We start from the raw sequence: 22,026 nt of genomic DNA, 5'->3' as shown, positions 1-22,026 counted from the left end.
CATGTGACTTGGATAAATGTCTCCCTCTCCAGGTCCTCAGTTTTCCCATCTGTTACCAGAGGCTAGGCTCGACTGCCATCTTCCATTCACGTTGTTAGCCCAGAGAAATGGAGGACTGAGCTCTGGTATGTCAGCCCTTGCGGGGCCTCCATTGTTTTCCCAACGAGTAAGCTGAGGTTCAGGGAGGGCCAGTGTCTTGCTCGGAGACACAAGCCAACTCTCCAATCGCAACGGGTCCTTGGCTCTGGACCACGTCTTAGGCAGGCCCTGGAGACCCATTTGGGAGCTTGCCTTTGGGTGTCTGGGAGCAGAAAGCATGCAGGGGTGACAGCCACACCCAGCCAGCATCATGCCACCCGGGGAAGGGGCAGGGGCAGGGGCAGGGGCAGGGGTGAGTGAGAGCGAGCGAGCTCCATTACCTTTGACCAGAGTGTGCTTGTCTGTGGGAGATGATCGGGCGAGGACCCTCAGCTTGGGCCACACCTTGTCCAGACGCTCTTGTTCGATCTGGGAGGGGGAAGCACACAGCCACTGCAGAGCCTGGCGGGCAGGCAGGGCTGAGCAGAGGCGGCGGGGGAGGGTGGAGAAGTGGCCAGAACCCTGGACCTGGACGGAGCCGAGCTGAGCCAGCGGCGCAGGCCCCTGTAGAAGGGCAAATGGGCCGAGAACTACCTCGCCTTTCTCGTTGCGGATCCTCCGGTTGAACTCCTTCCCCTCCAGGCACAGGAAGTCCTCCCCGGGCTGGATGATGCCGCACTTGGCTGCAATGGCCCGGGCTGTGTTGATGTTGTCCCCAGTCACCATGCGGACTGTGATGCCAGCACGCTGGCATTTGCGGATAGCTTCAGGGACCTGGAAATGACGATTGAGGTGGGCGGGGCCATCAAGGCAAGACACTGCTGTGTCCAGCCTTTCCTGCACCCAGATCTGCAGCACCCTCTGCCCCCACCCCCATGGTCCTGCGCAAGGACTTCTGCAGAGGGGAAGGCCTGAGAAATCAGGGAGAATGGCTTGTATATTCTACCACCGCCATCAGCCTAGCCCCGTGGTCGGCAAACTGCGGCTCGCGAGCCACATGCGGCTCTTTGGCCCCTTGAGTGTGGCTCTTCCACAAAATACCACGGCCTGGGCGAGTCTAGTTTGAAGAAGTGGTGTTAGAAGTTGTTTAAGTTTAAAAAATTTGGCTTTCAAAAGAAATTCCAGTCGTTGTACTGTTGATATTTGGCTCTGTTGACTAATGAGTTTGCCGACCACTGGCCTAGCCCATAGTGGGCAAGGGCGTCTCCCTCAGTCCCTCGGCCCGCATCCTCCTCAAGGTGCCTCCTTCACTGTGCTGGGCTCCTGGGACTGGCAACGCCTCCGATCTAGGCCCTGATACCACAAGCAAGGCTGGGAGAAGCTACTGGAAGCTCTCTCTCGGGTCACTGTCTGAGTTGTGGATGGAAAGGCGACTATAGAAGCATGCCAGCTCCGTCAGCCTCATTTTCCATTGTGATATATAGGGACCCAGAGCTGCTGAACTGGGATCAGCCCTGGTGACCAAGCCAGCTGGCCATGGTGGCTGTCAGTTAGCTCGGGAAGAATGAGAAAGGAACCTCTGTCCCTCAGCCACCCTGCCAGACAGCAGGGCCCACTGCGGGGCTGTCTCTTTGGGCCTGACTTAGGGCAGGCTCCAGGCTGTCAGCTGGTGGCCACACTCTGAGCAACTCTCTCACTCATCTCCCCCCACTTTTTTTAAAAAAAAACACCCCAATATGAAACCTAAGACATTTAGAGTTGCAGGTTTTATAACTCATTAGAAGAAATGAAACATTGCTTGGTTACGTAGCATACATTTCCGTTTTCAAAATATAACACTAGCCCGGCCAGCATGGCTCAGTGGTTGAGTGTCGACCTATGAACCAGGAGGTCACGGTTCAATTCCCAGTCAGGGCACATGCCTGGGTTGCGGGCTAGATCTCCATGGTGGGGCGTTCAGGAGGCAGCCAATCAATGACTTTCTGTCATCAGTGATGTTTTCATATCTCTCTCCCTCTTCATTCCTCTCTGATATATATTTAAATATATATATCTAGATTCTGGAAAAGAGAGTGGAGGTGCTTCTGCTCCCAAACCAATGCAGAGGGGGCTCCCGAGCCCAGAGGCTACAAGGAGCTCTGAGCAGCAGGCTCAGGGCTCAGGAAATTGGATTAGGAGGTTAGGCCTAGTAGGTCTGTGAGATGCCCGGATGCAGCCTGGGGACCTGGCTCCCTGCTCTGTTCAATGGACCCAGCACATCCACCTGATGGGTGCTCAGTGCTCCCAGCCAAGACAGAGGCTGTGAGAACAGGCTGGGCCAGAGGAGAGAGAGCGGCCAGGCCTGGGAGCCCAGGGACAGGGGGGTGAGCCGGGCCACCAGGTGGTGGGGAGGCGACAACACAGCTGAGAGACCCCAGGGGCAGTGGCCTGCAGGTGGAAACGACCTTGAGAGGCCCCATATGCTGGTGGCCCCTGAGGTCATGGGGAGTGGCTATGATCTCATCCAGGGAGAGTGGGCATGAGAAAGAGGGGGGCCCGAAGCCCAGTCAAAGGGGCTCCACTTCAGGGCTGTGACAGTGACCAGGAAGGAGGCTTGCCTTCCGCACCCCTAGTCATGTGCCTCAGGGACACCGTCTGCTCTCTGTAGCTCGTGGGGTGCTAGATGATGAGCTACCTGGAGATACTCCCCTTCTAGGGAGTTCCCTCCAGTCCCTGAAGCATCTGGAAGCCACCCTCTGCTGCCACCAAGTGGCCATGATGAGCCTTGCTCCCCTGCTCCTTGCAGAGGGAGACCCCTTCCTCCCAGGGCACCTTCTCCTTCATCAGGCACTGTCCTTTCTCACTTGCCTCCTTGTGGCTCAGCCCGCTCACCATGAATACAGCCTGCCTCCAGACTTCCTGCGACCTCCTCCCAAGGGCTGAGACCTCAGTCCTCCTCTGGCTGCAGCCATCTGGGTCCCCAAGGTTTAGTAGAGACCCATCCACCCTCCTGCTTGCACCAGCACCAGGACTCCGCTGGGCCCTGGCCTCACTCCTTGGCCCCTACCCCGCTGGCTGGTCTCTGCAGGCCATCGCCTGGCCTCCCCAGCCTGACCTTGGCAGCGCCATCTGCTGTGCAGACTCTCACTCAGCCTTTCTCAAGCCCGAGATGCTCTCTCTTCCTTTCCCTGGACCCTGTCACCCAGGTTCCTTCTAGATTTTTTGTTGTTGTTGTTAACCCTCACCCAAGGATATTTTCCCATTGATTTTTGGAGAGAGTGGAAGGGACATGGAGAGACAGAGAGAGGGACATCAATGTGAGAGAGACACATCAACTGATTGCCTCCCGCATGTGCCTGACCAGGGCTAGGGATTGAGCCTGCAACCGAGGTACGTGCCCTTGACTAGAATCAAACCCGGGACCCTTCAGTCCTCAGGCCAACACTCTATCCACTGAGCCAACCTGGCTAGGGTCGCTTCTGGATTTTAAACAAGCATCCATGGGCCCTAACCCGTTTGGCTCAGTGGATAGAGCATCGGCCTGCGGACTGAAGGGTCCCAGGTTTGATTTCGGTCAAGGGCATGTACCTTGGTTGCGGGCACATCCCCAGTAGGGAGTGTGCAGGCGGCAGCTGATTGATGTTTCTCTCTCATCGATGTTTCTAACTCTCTATCCCTCTCCCTTCCTCTCTGTAAAAAATCAATAAAATATATTAAAAAATAAAAATAAAAAAATAAACAAGCAGCCTTCACTGGCAGCTGCTACAGCTGGGCCTTCATTGTACCCTTCAAGGCACTTATGCCCGGGTTCTGGATTTTCTAAGATGAAAATTTACCACAATAATAACATCCCACTCTGAGAAGGATACTGAACAGGGGCAGGGCCGGGCCTCACCCCACCCATGTGCAGTCGCTCGGGGCAGCTCCACGTGCCTCCGTCCCCCCCCCCCCCCACTACGGTGGACTCATTGGCGCTTCTGTCAACAAGCCAGCTCGGACCAGAAGATCTGCAAATACACCTAAGGTCTCCAGCTTCACATCTATGACTCAGCTTCAGTTTGATCAACAAACATTTCTACCAGAACTTAGGGCTCCTTGGGCCAGGGAACCAGGCCGGAAGGGCTCCTTGCGCTGTGTGGCCAAGAGCTGTTTCACATTCACACCCCTTCATCCGGGCAAGTGGCTGAGGAGGAAGGGGAGGCTGGGCTGGTTATGACGGCATGGAAATGTCCTTGGCCAGGGCCCTGGGAGCCAGGGGGTGTCATCTTCCTGGGTCTGTGATGCACTCAAAGGCGCTCCAGCCTCTGGCAGCGTCACACAGCCCCAGAGAGCTGGGTGGAAAAGTCTAGAGCTGCCACTGTACTGTAGGCACCTTCCAGGAAGTCAGGGGGGATACCCACCAGTTCTGTGGGTGTCACGGCTGTTGAAGTTCTAGTTGCCACCCTCTCTCACCTGGTGGAGGCAGGGCCTGAGCAAAGCATGGAGGCCAAGGAGGGGCCTTCCAGCGGGCAGGACAGAGCCCCCTACAGGTGCAGGGTGAGAGGTCAAGTGCGCCGTAGAGGCTCTGATCTGGGGTGTGGTGGCTGTGCCCCTGGAGGACCTGAGGCTCTGTCGTCACCCACCTTTCTGGACTCCTGGGGGCGACCAGTTTGCTCTACCTCTACCTCTGGCAGGAAGGGGCGTGACAGCCCGGAAGGCAGCAGAAAGAGGCGGTTCTCTCCTTGCATTTAGGTCCAAAGGCCACACCCTGGGGGCCAGACGGGAAGAAGGGCTGCCCCTCTCCCGACCCCCACACCCTGGGCCTATCCCAGAGGAGAGCGTGCCTACCTCGGGCCGCACGGGGTCCTCGATGCCCACAATGGCTATGCAGGTGAGGTCGCCCACAACTTCATTCTCGTTTTCCCAGTCCGGCTCCTGGGCGGCAGAGAAGTCCCGGTAGGCGATGCAGATGGTGCGGAGGCCATCACAAGCCATCGGCTCGATGATCTTCTTCACCATGTCGTCCCGGTCCCTGGGGCGGAAGCTGCGCAGTTCCCCGTTGCTGTTTAAGATGTTGGTGCACCTGCGGCAGAGACAGAGCAAGGGGCGATGAGAGTCTGGGTGGGCGTCAGTCTGAGCCTCCATCTGACTCAGCGGAGGCCTCTCCAAGGAGGGAGGCCATCTGCTTGTGTGGGGCCGAATAGTGTGTCCCCCCCAAATTCATGTTCTTCCCAGAACCTCGGAATGGGACCTCATTTGGAAATAGGTTGGTTGCAAAGCTGAGGTGACACTGGATTAGGGTAGGCCCTCAGTGCAATGACTGGTGTCCTAATAAAAACCCTGGCCGGCGTGGCTCAACTGTTAGAGTGTTGGTTTGGGCACTGGAGGATTGTGGGTTTAAATTCTGGTCAAGGGCACGTACCTTGGTTGCAAGTTCGATCCCAGCCCCTGGGCCGGTCGGGGCATATGTGGGAGGCAACCGATTAATGTGTCTATCTCACATCGATGTTTCTCTCTCTTCTTTCTCCTTCCACTCTCGCTAAAAATCAATGGAAAATTAACCTCACACCTTGGGTGAGGATTAAAACAAACACACACACACACACACACACACACACACACACACACACAACAGAAGAGGACACAGAGGTAGAGACCCACACGGGGACAAGGCCATGTGATGACGGAGGCAGAGACTGGAGTGATGCGTCTACAAGTCAAGGAATGACAAGGACTGTCAGTGACAACAGAAGCTGGGAGACACACGAAAGGACCCTTCCCTGGAGACATTGAAAGGGAGTGTGGCCCTGGCCACATCTTGGTTTCAGACTTCAGGCTTCCAGAACTGGGAGAGAATAGATTTCTGTTGTCTTAAGCCATCAGGTTTATGGTCTTTTGTTCTGGCAGCCCCAGGGGCTGAATGTAAGCTAGGAGACCCCTGGGAGGCCAGAGCGCAGGGCTCATCACAGCCCCTCACAGACACCATGGCTTTAGGACAGGAGTGTGGCACATTGGCCAAAACTGAATGCCAGGTAGTGGGCCATGACAAGGCAGCAACCTCGGGACAAGCTCTGGTGACCCTGGAAGCTTCTCAGAGGGCCAGGATGGGGAGAGCTGGCAGAATTCAGGTGTAGAAGAGGAAGGAGCAGAGGAGCCAAGGGCCCAGAGGCAGGCGTGCTGGAGGAGGGGTGAAGGAGAGGAACTGGCTGAGGAGGCCCGGGGGAGCCATGATCACAACAAAAGCTGGCACGGATTCACTCGTGTAATTCTCACAACACTCCCAGGAGGTAAGTATTCCTGTTATCTCCATGCTACAGGGGAAACCGAGGCCCCAGGTGGGGGAGTAACTAGTTCACGTTCACACAGCCCAGTGCCCAACTATAGCCCTCTTCAGTACTTCTCCAAATCCAGCTGCTACACTCAGTAGGACCCAGATGGGATGAGTTCAGGGAGGAGGTGGCCTTTGAACCATACTGGGAGGCTGTGCATGGGGAAAGTTTTGGGGAGAGCATTTTAGGTGGGGCAGTGGTCAGCAGAGGTCAGGACACAACCGGTGGGGGGTGGGGGCTCTTGGTCATCCTACGGGTTCTGGGAGCCCCGGATGTCCTCCTGAGGACTACATCCTGAAGGCCCTGGAAGGCTGGCTATGTGCACAGAGACACAGTAAGATCTCGCCTTAGAAGGCGGCTCTATAGTTGCCCAGCCGGTGTGGCTCAGTGGTTGAGCATCGACCTATGAACCAGGAGATCATGGTTCGGTTCCCAGTCAGGGCACATGCCTGGGTTGTGGGCTCAATCCCCGTGGGGGGCGTGCAGGAGGCAGCTGACTAGTGCTTCTCTCTCATCATTGATGTTTCTATCTCTCCCTCCCTCTCCCTTCCTCTCTGAAGTCAATAAAAAAATATATACTTTTAAAAAGGCGCCAACATCAACAGTCTTTAGGGAAATACTAATCAAAACCACCAGGAGATCCCCTTTCACATTCCTAGGATGGCAATAAGAAGGAGGAGGAGGAGGAGGAGGAGGAGGAGGAAGAGGAAGAAAAAGAAGAAAGTAACATAAGTTGGTGAGCATGAGACGTCGGAACCCTCCTGCATTGCTGGTGAGAAGAAGAAGAAGAAGAAGAAGAAGAAGAAGAAGAAGAAGAAGAAGAAGAAGAAGAGGAGGAGGAGGAGGAGGAGGAGGAGGAGGAGGAGGAGGAGGAGGAGGAGGAGGAGGAGGAGGAAGAAAAAGAAGAAAGTAACATAAATTGGTGAGCATGAGATGTCAGAACCCTCCTGCATTGCTGGTGGGATGTAAAATGGTGCAGTTGCTGTGGAAAATACTATGGTGGTTTCTCATTAACCTAATCACAGAATTACCATGTGAGCCAGTGATTCTACTCCTAGGGATAGACCCAAGAGAAGTGAAAACACGTGTTCAAACCAAACTGCACAGCAATGTTCAGAGCAGCATGATTCACAGTAGCCAAAAGGTGGACACAACATAAGTGTCTGTCGTGGATGAGTGACAAACCAAATGTAGTCTATCCATGCAATGGAATATTATTCAGCCCTGAAAAGGAATGGAGCAGTAATCCATGCTATGACGTGGATGAACCTTGAAAACATTATACTTGAGTGAAAGAAGCCAAACACAAAAGGTCGTAGGATTCCATTCACGTGAAATGCGCAGAATAGGCAAATCCATAGAGACAGAGAGACTAGTGGTTGCCAGGGGCTGGAAGGCGGGGATGGGAGTGACAGCACAGGGTTTCCTTTGGGGGTGATGACAATAGTCTGCAACTGCATAGTGGTAATGGTGCACACCATTGTGGATGCATTTAATTCCACCGAACTGGACACTTTAAAGCAGGGTGGGGAACGTCTGGCCCGTGGGCCATATAAGGCCCATGAAATCATTTGGTCTGGCTCTGCCAAGGCATTAGGGGTGAGTTAATTAAATGTTTGACCAAAGAGAGCAGGCTAATTTTTTTCCTTTTTTTTAAAAAAAAATTTTTATTCATTTCAGAGAGGAAAGGAGAGGGAGAAAAAGACAGAAACATCAATGATGAGAGAGAATCATTGATGGGCTGCCTCCTGCACACCCCACACTGGGGATCGAGCCCAAAACCTGGGCATGTGCCCTGACCAGGAATCGAACCGTGACCTCCTGGTTCATGGGTTGATGCTCAACCACTGAACCATGCAAGCTGGGCAATGCAGGCTAATTTTTAAGTGGATAATTTTGTATGACCCTGAAATGATGCTATAAATATCCAAATGACCCTTGGCAGAGAAAAGGTTCCCCACCCCTGCTAAAGTGATCAAAATGGCCAATTGGATGGTACATCTACTCTGGCCACTCAGTGTAGATGTACCATCCAATTGGCCATTTTGATCACTTTAGCAGGGGTGGGGAACCTTTTCTCTGCCAAGGGTCACATACACATATATACACACACACACACACTAGAGGCCCGGTGCATGAAAATTCATGCACTGTAGGGGGGTCCCTCAGCCTGGCCCGTCCACTCTCACAGTCCGGGAGCCCTCAGGGGTGGGAGGCAACCCGGTGATCAGGGGAAGGTGATGCCCCCATCACACCTCTGCTGCTGCTACTGCCAACAGCGCAAGCCTTGGCCGGCCCTGGTTACCTGAGCCTCGGGCAGCCCTGGGCGGCTGGGCAGCTACCATCCGAGGCCTGCCTGCGCCTCAGGCTGGCCCTGGGTAGTGGGCGACTGAGGGTGGGTCCAGCCACACTGTGTGCCTGCCACCCTCCCCCCCTCCCCACAGGGCTGAAAGGACTGGGGGACTCTGGCAGGGCTGAGGGGACTGGGCACCGCCATCTTGTGGCTATGGGCACCGCCATATTTTTCACGGCGTGATGGTCAATTTGCATATTCCCTCTTTATTAGATAGGATGTCAGAGGCCCGGTGCATGAATTTGTGCATGGGTGGGGTTCAGCCAGCCTGGCCAGGAGGAGGGGACATGGGCGGTTGGCCTGCCTGCCTGCTAGTCGAACTCCTGGTCGAGGGGACAATTTGCATATTAGCCCTTTATTATACAGGATATACACTGAGTGGCCAGATTATTATGCATTCAGAGGTCATAATAATCTGGCCACTCAGTGTATTTCAGCACAACAGTGATACCAGAATGCTTGTATGTTTCAGCTGGCCCCCAGCCCCTGGTGCCCCCAGTCCTGGGCTCGCTCCCGCAGCCCCCTCACTTTTTTATTTTATTTATTTTTTATTTTTTCCCCCCTCACTTTTTCAGCAGGATCTCGGAGGCGCCCTTGCTGAAGAGGCGGAAGCCACCTTCCGGCATGCGGATGACCGTGCTCATGGACTTGCGGACCGAGTTGAAGGTGTACACTTTGTAAAGCTTGTCTTCCGGAATCCGTTCCCGCACAGGCTGGAAGTCCCGCTTCAGGTCCAGGACGAAGCCCAGCAGAGCGCATTCCGTCTTGTTGCCCACTTGGCGCGGGAGGGCACCTTCCTTCTCTGGAGGCTGTGAGGCGAAGCAAAGCAGCATGGCACTGGAGGCCCATGTCCACCCTCCTTGCTCCCCCTGGGGCCCCAGCGCAGCCACGGTCACCACGTCTTTAGGATGTGGTGGCAGAGAGCCGGAGAGTGCCTTTGGGGTGGACTAGATGGGCAGGTTTCACACCATTCGCTGGGCTTGGAAGGGGTTTCCAAAACAAGCAGCGAGGGCAGGAGTACTGGGGCCAGGGATGAGGGAAAGGTGACCACTACCCCAGATATTATTGTAGCTCTGGTCCAAAGTTCTCAAAAGCCTGGCCGGTGTGGCTCAGTGGTTGAGCATCGACCCATGAACCAGGAGGTCCTAGTTTGATTCCCAGTCAAGGGCACATGTCTGGGTTGCAGGCTTGATCCCCAGTAGGGGGCGTGCAGGAGGCAGCCGATCCATGATTTTTTCTCATCATTGATATTTCTCTCTCTCTCCCTCCCTTCCTCTCTGAAATCAATTAAAAAAAAAAAAAGTTCTCCAGAGAGCACAGTGAGCCCCGGACCCCTTGTCTCGTCCCAGCCCTGCTCTTGGCTCACTAGTATTTTGCTGGTGTAGGCACTGTTGATGGAGATGGCGTGGACCAGGAGGTCGAGGATCTTGGGGGTCAGGGCGCTGGGGGCCGGAATCTCTTTGTAGTGGGTGTCCCCGAGGTAGGACTGGACCACGGTCATACGGTTGGTGGTGAGTGTGCCCGTCTTGTCCGAGCAGATGGCTGTGGCGTTGCCCATCGTCTCACAGGCGTCCAGGTGTCGGACCAGATTGTTGTCCTTCATCATTTTCTGGAAAGGGCACGGACATCCTGGGTGACCCTGCTCTGGCCCACCAGCTTTCCACGGGGCACTAACACACTGGAGGCTGACAGCGGCGCCCAAGGCACAGCTTGCAGTAGCTGCAGGGTGGCGGTCAGACCTACAGTGCGGCCTAAGGACCCTACTGGGGAGGCTGGCTCTGGCAGCTGCTCTCCCCAGAGCTCACCCGGGGCCTCCCTGCTACCCAGGACTACACCCCTGCCCACATGCCCTCTCAAGTCATGCGCTGGCCCTGCAGCTTTCCCCCAATCTCTGCCCTGCGCCACCCACTGTCTCCCAGTGGGATCTCTCCTGATCATCCCCCACCCTCGCCCCCACTTCTGCAAGTGGCGCCAGTTCCCTCCACTCCCTGGACCCTCTGTGCCCCCTGCTCTCACCCTGTAGATGCCAAGTCTATCCCCACTGCTCGCCTGCTTCCTGGCTCGTGTCATTACGCCCAGGAAGCTGGGTGGGGAAGGATGGCCAAGTTCGGCTCCGGGTCCCAGCTTAGCCTCCCCGCTCCGCCCCTGAGCAATGGATCCCCAACTGTCTCCAGTCCTCCCTGTGTCCAGCATGCTTACCGGCTTCACAGCCCAGTTTCGGGTTTGTATCCTGGTCTCCCGGGGTTCTTAGTTCAACGACTGTGTTTCGTATTATTACCTTGACAGAGTAAGCTAAGGAGATGGTGACAGCAAGAGGCAGGCCCTCTGGGACAGCCACAACCAGCACAGTGACACCGATGATGAAGAACTTGACGAAGTACTGCACGTAGACCGGCGTGCACTCTGCCAGCCACACCTGGCCTTTCACCACGAAGGTCTCAATCACGAAGTAGAGGACCAGGATGATGACGGTGATGGCGGACATCACCAGCCCTGCCCGGCCACAAGAGGCGACAGAGGGTGGGAGCAAGAATGGGGATTGGCGGGGAGGGGCAAGAAAGGGAGAGAGCAAAAGGGAAGGAGTAAGGGACGCTGCAGCTGATGCCAACCTGAGCTGAGCTGAGTTGGGGGAGGTGCTCCGTGCCTCAGGCCCTATGGCGGGTTTAGAATCTGTGCTCGCCAGAACGGGGCTGGACCAGGCCCTGATGGCCATCACCACCCACTGGCTTGTCCCCCTGCTGTCTGGCTCACCCCACCTGCCACATCCGTTTCCCACTTGCTCCCCATGGCCCTGGTGTCCTCCTCACCCGATGGGGCCCCCGGCTACCGCTCTGCAGCCCCCACCTGCTTTCCCGATCTGCACGGCCAGTTTGGTGAGCTTGCCCTGCAGGACCGACTTCTCCTTCTTGGGCACGCTGGCCTTCTTCTTCTCCCGCTCCTCCATCTCCCCGCCCTCCGCGCTCTTCAGCGGCTGCATTTCCATGGCAACTGCCCCATCCTGCTTCTTGGCTGCACACAGAAGAACCCCACAGCCAAGGTTAGGGCCCGGCTGCTGGGGTGACAGCTACAGGGGGCTTTCACAGGGAAAGACATGCCACACCAGACCAGAGAACACAGGATCGGGGCGGGGGGGGGGTGGAGTTCTCCGATTTCTGAGTGTGACTTGGCGTGGGGCTTGCTCCTCTCCCTCCTCGGTCCTGGGCAGCCCAGGCCCTCCTGGCTGGGATGGAGATGGTTCTCTTGAGGCCTCACAGGGGAGGGGGGACAGACACAAGCACGAGTAACTTGGGCACACAGACAGGGTGGTAAGTCCTGTAACACCCCAAATCTCAATGCCTGAGAGCAGAGGCCTGGGGTTCAAGGAACATTCCAGAACCCTGAGCTGACTGACTCATTGGCCCACCGGTGTCCAAGCCCCCTCCCCACTCTGCTCAGGGGTGCCCAGGAGCCCCTGTACGCTCCTCTCCTGCTCCCTGCTCAGGCTGTTCCTTTTCTTGCCTATCCCCCCCCCCCCATATATTCTAAAAAGGACCCAGACCACCTTGCGTGCTCTCAGCCCACTCCCTGGTTGCCACAGGCTGCTGCCCATATGGGCTGCCCTGGGCCTTGGACCTTCTACCCCTCTCTCCATGGAACTACTCTTTTTTAAGAATATATATTTTTATTGATTTTTTTTACAGAGAAGAAGGGAGAGGGATAGAGAGTTAGAAACATCGAAGAGAGAGAACTATCGATCAGCTGCCTCCTGCACATCCCCTACTGGGTATGTGCCCATAACTGAGCTACATGCCCTTGAGCGGAATTGAACCTGGGACCCTTCAGTCCGCAGGCAGACGCTCTATCCACTGAGCCAAGCCGGTTAAGGCTGGAACTACTCTTTTGTTCCTCTCCTCCAGCCACCTCCCTGCCTTCTCTCTGGAACAGGCAGCCCCCTCGTGGCTCCCCCAGTGGTCCTGTTGCCCTTGATGTAGTGATGGTGGTGTTATGTCCCCTACCCTGCCTCCATCACCTCTATCGCCTCACACACTCTGTGCCCTGAGGGTCTCCAACTGCACTGCCTCAAGTGACCCAGAGGGGGCACCCAACCCTGCCACTCATCTTCCCACCTCACTGCTCTTGTCCCCACCCAATGGGGCTCTGAGTGCTCCTGCCACTGCCTCTGAACACCTCCTGCCACCTCGCTGTGTCAGATGCTCCCCTGTTGCTTCTGGTCTTCCCACCCATTCCTTCTTCCTTGGCTGCCTGAGACCACTCAGCCATGGCTTCTTCTTTCCTGAGCCTCAGGCCAGAGCCCATGGCCTCAGCAACACTCAAGGCCCCACCCAGCTGGGCCACTATAGCCTCATGCCCCACTGACTGTCACTCCCTGCCCCAGCCCTGGACCCTAGTCATCAGGCTGTCACCCTGTCCCAAATGTCTTGGTCCCTGGGTCCCACGCTGCATTTTAAATATTTTTTAAATTGATTTCAGAGAGGAAGGGAGAGGGAAACAGAGCTAGAAACATCAACGATGAGAGAGAATCATTGATTGGCTGCCTCCTGCACGTCCCACACTGGGGATCAAGCCCACAACCCAGGCATGTGCCCTGACTAGGAATCAAACCAATGACCTCCTGGTTCAAAGGTTGATGCTCAACCATTGAGCTACACTGGCCGGGCCCACACCCCTGGTCCCTCTATCTGGATGGTGACCTTCCTGAGAATTGGGGCGGTGCTTTATCCACCTTTGGGTCCCCAGTGCCTACAAATGACCGCTGATAAGCCTTCATCCTGGCCACAGAGGCTCGGCTCCCAACCAGCATGTGGGCTGAGAGGAGAGTGGGCCCCGGCCCCTTGGATGGCAGCTGAACTGGGAAACCCACGGGCCTGATCAGGCTTTGGGCAAGTCACCCTGTCTGAGCCTCAGTTTCCTCACCAGAATGCCAGCTCACAGGTGATCCTTGCACACTCCTGGCGGGGTCTGCAGGGGGCCGCCCTGCCCCACTCACCTGGTGTCCAGGTGCTGCTCCTGCAACTTGAGGCGGGCAGCCCCCCACCCCGAGTCGTGCCCTCCGTCCGCCACCCCATCCTGAGCGCAGGGCGCGCGTTACCTTTGGTCTGGCTACTCTCCATCGCCCCATCCTGCTGCTTGCCTACAATGGAAAAGGAACGACAGACACGGAGACTTGAGAACATCCACATGGCCCTGGCACACGCACATGCACACGGGACAGCGGGGTGCACAGTCCAGCGGCGAGCACAGGGGAAGGCAGGAGAGGGAGGAGGGCCCTGTCCTCTCCAGGCTCACGTGGTGCCCTCTCGCCACCTCTCAGCACATGGCACATGGGCGCTGCAAGCATTTGGGTTTCATGAGCAAAACCCGTAGCCAGGGGTCCTCACTGGCCTTGACCCCCCAGCCCTCCAGGGAGCCCTATGCCAGCTCTCAGTGAACCCTGGGTCACGTGTGGCTGGCAGTAGGAGGTTTCTGGAAGGGTTGTCACCATGGGGTGTGAGAGCTGTCAGGTGTCTGGTTCCAGCTCTGCCACCTGGAGCAGGGCCCCCCAGTAGGGATATGCAGCCCCCAGACCCAGCATGAGGAGTTTAGCTAGACGGCCGCTAATCCCTGGTGGCCTGCACATCCACTTTCTCTGCACCTTGGCTTGCAGTCAGCTCTATGTGTAATATATATATATATATATATATATATATATATATATATATATATATATATATATATATATATTTGTTGAGAGGGAGAGAGATAGAAACATCAATGATGAGAGAATGAGAGAGAATCATTGATTGGCTGCTTCCTGCACGCCCCCCACTGGGGATCAAGGCTGAAATCGGGCATGTGCCCTGACTGGGAATCGAACCGTGACCTCCTGGTTCATAGGGTCGATGCTCAACCACTGAGCTACGCTGGCTGGGCTGTGTGTACTTTTGAGGGACAAAGGAAACCCTAGGAATTTGCCGGGGTCGGGTGCCAGTCTGGGCACTGGGCCCTTATTGCTGGAGGGAGCAGCTGGGGCATGGAATGGGCTGGACCCCAGGTGGGGGGCTCAGGTGGTGGGTGCACCCGAGGGCAAGGACCCAGCCTGCCTCCTCTGTAGCCCCTGTAGCCATCTACTGTGACACGAATGCAGGAGCTCCCTGAAGCTGCTCTGTGACCAAAAAGCCTGAGCCTGGGTGCCAGAGGCTGTGTAGTGACCGATTCCCAAGGCCAAGGTAACCAGCACTGGTTGCCCCTCCGTTTCCAATGGCTGCGACTCTGGATGGGGGCACAGGAGATCTGACAGGAGAGGGAGCCTGGCCCTGTGCTTGGGGTCCGGCTCTGTACCACAGCGCCCCCTGGAGGCCACACGTGAGCTGGCTGGATTCAGAGATGACCCGACCTGGGGTGGGAGGGGCTTATGGGCTGACCTGTTCATGGGCTGGGGATCCATGAACACAGGGTGCCAGGTGACTCCCAGGCAGTAGTGTCTGGTCTGGGGGCCCCAGGGAGGAGGGAGAGACCCCTTGCGGGGCAGGATGGAGTGTGGGTTGGATCCTCTCTGCCCGGGACCCCTGAGGGGGTGCAGGGGGTTCAGAGATGAAGGAGACTTCTGGGTGGAGGGAGACACCTGTAGACATGTGGTGACAAGGCAGCACAATGAGGGGGTGTTGCTGGGAGCCTGGGGGCGAAGGGCCCCACAGGTCCCAGGCTGCAGACAGGGCCAGGGGAGACCCATGGAGGAGGGAGGGTGGTTTGGGGTGAGGGCTAGAGGAAGAGGCAGACTGACCTCAGCCTAGGAGGGACCGAAGCCTAAGGAGGGGAGGATGAGGGGGAGGAGGGCACCCGAGGAGAAGGGTAGCTAGGAATGAAGGCCAACAGGTAAGAAACAGGTGGGGAGACAGCAGGTGGGCAGGGAGCGGTGGGCAGATGGACCGGTCAGGATGCAGCGAGGGCCAGGGGGAGGCGCTGGGCGTGGCCACCTCCCTGTCTCCACAGTGGTCCTTGGGCTGAGACGTCAGCGAGGGCTCTTGGGTGCTGCTGCCCCCTCCCCTGAGCCTGGCCAGCTCTGCTCCCTCTCCAGGCCCCCCCCTCAGAGTCCCCCTCCTTCAGGAAGCTGGCTGGTGGAGGTGCCCCCTCTTACTCTTAAGTAGCCCAGCCTGGAGTGCTGGAGAAGGGCAAGGGGGGACCTGGGGGGTTGCTGGAGGGGTTTTGTCAAGGTCAAACGGGAGGGGGGCTAGGAAGAAGTGTGGGAAGGGTGCCCTACTAACTAGCTACCAGGGTGTTGATGAAGGACCATCAGGCAAAGCCAGCTGGGCTTCCCTGGAGAGAGGCTCACTATGGAGAGACATGGGGCCTAGCTCTGCAGGGAGAGGGGGCTGGGTGTGGCAAAGATGGAAGAAGGTCCACGGGTGCCAGTTGGCTGTGCGGGGTGGGCCTGGCCAGCCAGGAGCTGGAAAATGCCAGGAGGCAGGGCCCATGGAAGCTTCTAGACCAGTGGTCGGCAAACTCATTAGTCAACAGAGTGGCAAACCGCGGCTCGCGAGCCGCAGTTTGCCGACCACTGTTCTAGACAATGGCAGTTCATCCATCTCCTCCCTCACCACCTCCAGGAGCAGGGTGGCCAAGGGCTGGGGACACTAGCACGTCCTTCCTTGTGCTGACCTGTCCCCATGTTGCTGGGGCTGGGCACACCGATCCCACCTGCTCTTCAGGCCCAGTGGCCTTGACTGACTGAGGTAGGGCCAGTGACTGGCCGCCCTATGTCCCTGCCCAGCTCACCAGCCCCAGCATCTCACTGACTGGGGCCTTGGCTGCAGGCTTGCAGTGAGAGTTCTCCCCACGTGTATGGGGAAGAGTCTTCTTCCTGTAGAGGCCCTGGTAGATCCCTTAGGGGTGAGGCACATCTAGAAAACTCCGTGCCCCACTTGCTTTGACCCCAGGACCGGGAGACCCAGGTCAGCACGGAGAGTCATGCGCAGGTAGAGACCAGTGTCATGGAAGAGAATAGGATCCTGACCCGCGGGACCAAGACAGGGGGGTGGATGCTGAGGGCAGCTGTGAGCCCTGTTTGAGGACTAGAGGGGACACTGGTCATGCCTGGGGCTCAGAGCAGAGGCAAGAAGAGTCAGCAGGGAGGCCGCGGTGGCTACAGAGCTGGCTTCTCAGAAGACATTTGTCCCTTAACGCTGCTTTCCCTTGCGGGGAGGACCCCTGCCCATTCTAGCTTCCTCTGGCCCTGGGCATCCTTTGGGAGGGGGTACTTTCTGCTTGGGAGCCCTCCCCCTTGGCCTGCATGGCCTGCCTTTCCTGGCTTCCATGTTGGCCTGGGACCCTCAGCACTTTACTATGGTGGTTGGGCACCCCTGAGGGTGGGCAGCATTCTCTTAAGACCCTGTCACTCTGACCCCATTCCTACCAAGCAGGGCACTCCCCCACCCTGGCACACATGTCCCCATGCCTTTGGGGAACAGCCATCTGAAGGAAGCTACTCTTACACAGAATTGGGGGGGGGGGCCCTGACCTGCTGGCTTTGGGGTAAAGACCCCAGAAGAGAGGACCCCAAAAGAAATCAGAAGCGAGGGTACGGCTGTCTCTCCCAGAGCCAGAGCCAGAGCTGGAGCCAGGGATGGGCTAGCGGGGGACCGCCAGCAGCAGGCAAAGAAGAGCGAGCGAGCTGCGTAGAAGGGGGGCCAGCCCCTCATGGGCCCTGGGAACTGGAGGCCTGCACGACCTTACCTTTCTTATCCTTCTTCTCCTCCTCCTCTCCGCCAGCTCCAAGCAAGGTAAAGATGATGCCTGTCTGGGAGTTCACACCCACAGCTGTCACCACCATTCTTCCAGAACCTTCCATGACATGAGTGCCTGGCACAGCCAACACAGAGAGACCGAGACAGAGATTCGCACCGCCGGGTGGGAGGCATGCTCAGCACCTACAGGTTCTGTCCCGGGAATCCCAGAAGCAGGACTCAGCGTCTGGAGGCCCCTGGAGGCTGTGTTGACCCTAAGTCTAGACCAAAACCTCCTCCCTGGCTTGGAGCAGCTCCTGTCCCAGAGGCACGGGGTGAGCCGCTTGCAAGACCCACCTCCAGCCTCTCCGTCCTGTTGTGTGCACTGCATTTGCCACTGGGATAAACACTGGGCTAAGACAGAACCTTCTGGAAAGGGAAGCCTGTCCTCACTGGCTCTTCTTGGGGGTCTGGCTTAGAGCACGGCGCTGTGCTGACCCAGAGTCAGCCCCCACCTCTAGGGGCTTCCTTCAGGACACCCGGTTCCTCCGGGGTTGGAAAGGCCATGCCCTTCCCTAGGGCCAGAGCGCCACCACCACGCCCCCTATAGGCTGCTCTGGCCTTGAGGGTGGTGAAGTCTTCAGTCTCCCTAACAAGAAGGGCTACTCAGGGGGGCTGGTTGTGGGGGGTTGATGGGCCAAATGGCTTCCAAGGCTCCTGGGTGCTGGGCTGGTCCAAGGGGTGGTGGCCAGCCACCTCCCAGCTCCCCCAGGCTGGGCTGGTGCCCTGAGGCCTCACCTGAGAGCAGCATGGGGTCTTTGTCGGCTGACTTGCGCACGTGGTCGGACTCTCCGGTCAGGGAGCTCTCGTCGATTTTGAGGTCGTTGCCTTGGATGAGCACGCCGTCGGCAGGCAGCAGGTCTCCTAAGGCCGGCCAGGCAGCCAGAACCACAGGCTATGGGTCCAGGTGGCCTCCCTCCCTGCTGCCTCCTGCCTCGCCCAGGGGACGTCCCCTCGGATGCAGAGCCCTCTTCCTCCAGCCTCCTCCTTTCTGGGGGACCCACCCACCCCTAGCCCTGTGGTCTGGGTCCCGGAGAGTGGGGACCACAGAGGCGTCCTGCAGCGCTGGGATAGCCCTTGGCAGGCCGTGGGGACAGCCTCCAGCCTCCCACAGCTGAGGCCCATGTGCTCCTGGGGAGGTCTGCAGTGGGGATCGGCGGGGGTGGGGGGGAGCAGTCTCCTCCGGCTCACACTATCCCCAAAATGAGAGCTGAGCTTCCTTTTGCAGAGTGAGCGATGATAGGCACACTCACCATACTTGACTTGGGCGATGTCCCCCACCACCAGCGCGGCCACGGGGACTTGGAGGAGCTGCCCGTTTCGGATGACCGAGAACTTCTGTTCCTGCTCGATACGGCTCTGCAGGCCTCGGAACTGCTTCTCCTTGCTCCAGTCATTGAAGGCCGTGACCAGCACCACGCAGATGACAGACAGCAAGATAGCTGCCCCCTCGATCCAGCCAGCCTCGGCCTCCCCTTCATCTTCTGCCCCAGCCGACACATTCCCGCACGCTATGTAGGGTGACAGAGGAGAGTACAGAGGTGGCAGAGGGGTGCCCCAGCCGGTTCCTTCCTGCCGCTGGAGTAGGGACAGCCTATGACCTCGCCCCTCATTTCAGGTTCCACCCTCCCCGCTCCCTGCCAGCCGTTGTCCTGTGCTGCTGTCCTGGTCCTGCCCTTTCCTGCCAGGCCCCCCTCCCCTCCCCTCTGGGCCCTTGCCTCACCTTCGCTCTCCTCTCCAGGGGGTGCGTAGAACGAGAGGCCCAGGGACACGATGGCAGCCACCTCCAGGATGATGAGGGTGACGTCCTGCAGGGCCTCCCACACCAGCTGCAGGAAGGTCTTGGGCTGCTTGGGAGGGATGAAGTTCTGGCCATAGATCTGCCTGCGCTTCTCCAAGTCATTGGCGTTGTCGGCCAGGCCTACACCGGAGAGCAGAGGCAGAGCATGATGGGAAGGCGGTCGGCAGCCCTGCCCCACGTGGCCCTGCTCCTTCTCCCCCTGCTCCCGGGCAAGCCTGTCTCTCCTTCTAGACTGAAGGCACCAGAAAGTGGACACTGCACTGGCCTGGCCAACCCTGGGGGCATGTATGTGGGGGTGTCCAGCTGCCCGGATAGCGTGGGCATGTAGCCACTAGACAACGCGGAGCCCCTAGCATGTGGAAGGGCTGGGCCATCCTCCTGCTGTGCCTGGGGAGGTCTAGGGACTATGATGGGATCTTATCAGTCTTGCTCATGCCATCGAGCAAGGGCCTGGCACCCATGATGTCTGGGAGGGGTACAGAGACTCCTCCCAACCCCGTGCTCTCGTGGCCTGCCCTCCGGAGGCAGCTGCTTCCTTCCTAATGCCTTTAAAAAAAAATAGCCCTGACTGGTTTGGCTCAGTGGATAGAGCGTCAGCCTGCGGACTCAAGGGTCCCAGGTTTGATTCTGGTCAAGGGCATGTACTTTGGTTTCGGGCACATACCCATTGGGGAGTGTGCAGGAGGCAGCTGATTGATGTTTCTCTTTCATCGATATTTCTAACTTTCTATCCCTCTCCCTTTCTCTCTGTAAAAAATTAATAAAATATATCTTTAAATATATATATAATTGATTTCAGAGAGAGGAAGGGTGGGAGGGAGGGAGGGAGGGAGGGAGGGAGTGAGAGAGAGAGAGAGAAACATCAGTGATGAGAGCGAATCATTGACCGGCTGCCTCCTGCACGCCACTGGGGATCGAGCCTGCAACCCAGGAATGTGCCCTGACCAGGAATCAAACTGTGACCTTCTGGTTCATAGACTGACCCTCAACCGCTGAGCCACACTGGCCGGGCTTCCCAATGCCTTTTCCAGACCTCACAGCAGCGCCAGCCTCCATCTCTGAGCTTGGGGGGGGGGGGCGTGTCACAAGGAGGGCAGGACAGGACCCCCACTGCATCTGCACGCTAGGCAGTTGCTGAATGTCTCCAAGGCTAATGGACTTGTCAATGGTTCACACTCACTCCATGGTGTTCTCAGGCCACTAGGCAGAGGACAAGGAGGGTGAAGGCTGGGGAAACCGGGCCCCTGTGGCCTGAGCAGACGAGACACTGTGACATGGGGTTGACAAGTTGAGAGGGGCCTGAGCCAATGGTACTAGAACCCTAGGAGGCACCTCCACACCCTTGACAAGCTGCTGTGTGGGCTGGGAGGGAGAGTGGGCCTGGTCAACGCAGAGGCTGAGAATTAAGGGCTACAAAGGAGCTAGCCTGGCATCTGGAAGCTGGACCCTTACTTCTCTTCCTGGGAAAACCCACTTCCTGTCCGGGCCTGTCCCGAGCCCCTGGGTGTCTGCCTCAGGCTCATGCCAGAAAGTACCCAAAGTTTCCATGTGGGACTGGCATCCAGGCCACGGCCTCCCAAGGCCAGACACCCACTTGGCCATTGTCCCCAGGGGCAGGCAGATGGGATGACGGAAGTCCCCTGGCCCCACCCTCAGCCCTCAGGATTCGCCTTCCTCCCAGGCTCATCTGTCCCCCGCCCTCCTGTGCCCAGCCCTGCCCTTGTCCCCCAGCCTCTCTCTAGTCTCTTCCCCGAGTGCCAGGCCCACACTGACACCTGGTGGACAGCTGGTGCCTTGCAGTTCTTAGCCCTGAGTAGCTGCCACTCCCAGTGTCTCTGTCAGGGACAGGGGCCAGGGGCGGCCCAGAAGGCCAGGTCCCAGTCCATGGGGTGCTCCCAGCCAGCTTGGGGAGGCAAACAAGACCAGGCCCCACGGGACTTGAGGACAAGGAAGTGCTAAGTGTGATGCCGAAGGAGTGGGGAGGAGGAGGGTGGGTGCGCCCTGGGCAGGGAGAGAAGGCTTCTGGGGATGAGCAGTGTGGGGGCCCCTTGGAGGTGGAAGGACTGATAAGGCGAAAGCCCACAGCCGGCACAGGCTTGGCACGTCTCCTGAGTGAGGCGGTGACCACATGCTGTCCTCCCCACCCAGCAGAGCCGCAGCTGTCCCTGCCCTTCTCCCCCTGGCCTCATTGTGCCGGGCCAGCTGTGGCTCAAGTTTCTGGAGTCTGCAGCTTCCCAGTTGGGTGTCTGGGAGAAGCTCAGGACCTCAGCTCCTAAGGGCCGGGGACCCACCTGAGGGCCTGTGCCCCATTCCTGCCCAGGGCCTGTGTCCTTGAGCCACAGGAGATAGAAAAGGTGTGGTCAGGGCCAGGGAAGCATTTGAACTGAACCCTGGGTCTCCCAGACACACACCCAGGGTCTCCCCTCCCCCTGCTCGAGGAAAGGACATGGATCTGAAGCCCGTGAGAAGGACAACCCCCCACCCAGAGCTTATCGCCTGTGGCGCCACATGGATCTACATCCCGCCGGCCTCGCCCCACAAACCCAGCTTGTCCCTAAGAGAAGCTGGGCCCTCAGGGGGCCTCGTCCCCAGGAGCTCCCTCCCTCCCTCCTTCCTTTCCTCCCTCCCTTCCTCCCTCCTTCACTCTCAGCCTGTCCCTTGGCCTTGGTTTGCCCTTGATGCTGCAGCAACGCTTCTCTCGCCCTTGCCCTAGACCAGCTGGAGGCCTTGATCTTCCTGTGGGCTCAGGGGTCCCGACAGCTGAAGCAGTCACGGGGTGGGGAGGCAGCTGCAGCCCCTCTGGTTCCA

General features: G+C 57.9%; 1 protein-coding gene across 7 annotated transcripts in view; it reads right to left on the bottom strand.

Moving 5' to 3' along the window:
• ATP2B3 (ATPase plasma membrane Ca2+ transporting 3) overlaps positions 1-22,026 on the bottom strand; it is a 78,921-nt gene that overhangs the window by 31,570 nt on the left and 25,325 nt on the right. For 5 of the 7 annotated variants that reach the window (XM_079765272.1, XM_079765271.1, XM_079765274.1 and 2 more), the window contains 12 exons: positions 19,141-19,338; positions 18,671-18,928; positions 18,156-18,281; positions 17,368-17,493; positions 13,748-13,789; positions 11,503-11,667; positions 10,937-11,151; positions 10,025-10,267; positions 9,226-9,467; positions 4,825-5,059; positions 673-852; positions 420-507 (listed from right to left, as the gene is read on the bottom strand). In XM_079765272.1, coding sequence (XP_079621398.1) covers positions 420-507; positions 673-852; positions 4,825-5,059; positions 9,226-9,467; positions 10,025-10,267; positions 10,937-11,151; positions 11,503-11,667; positions 13,748-13,789; positions 17,368-17,493; positions 18,156-18,281; positions 18,671-18,928; positions 19,141-19,338 — 2,118 coding nt within the window. The remainder of the gene's footprint in view (positions 1-419; positions 508-672; positions 853-4,824; positions 5,060-9,225; positions 9,468-10,024; positions 10,268-10,936; positions 11,152-11,502; positions 11,668-13,747; positions 13,790-17,367; positions 17,494-18,155; positions 18,282-18,670; positions 18,929-19,140; positions 19,339-22,026) is intronic. The other 2 variants (XM_079765273.1, XM_079765275.1) reach the window with 1 other exon arrangement.

This window comes from Cnephaeus nilssonii (assembly GCF_951640355.1).
Source record: "Cnephaeus nilssonii genome assembly, chromosome: X".
NCBI classification, from domain to species: domain Eukaryota; kingdom Metazoa; phylum Chordata; class Mammalia; order Chiroptera; family Vespertilionidae; genus Cnephaeus; species Cnephaeus nilssonii.
The sequence above is the reverse complement of the archived record's forward strand: the minus strand, read 5'-3'. Positions and strand labels throughout refer to the sequence as shown.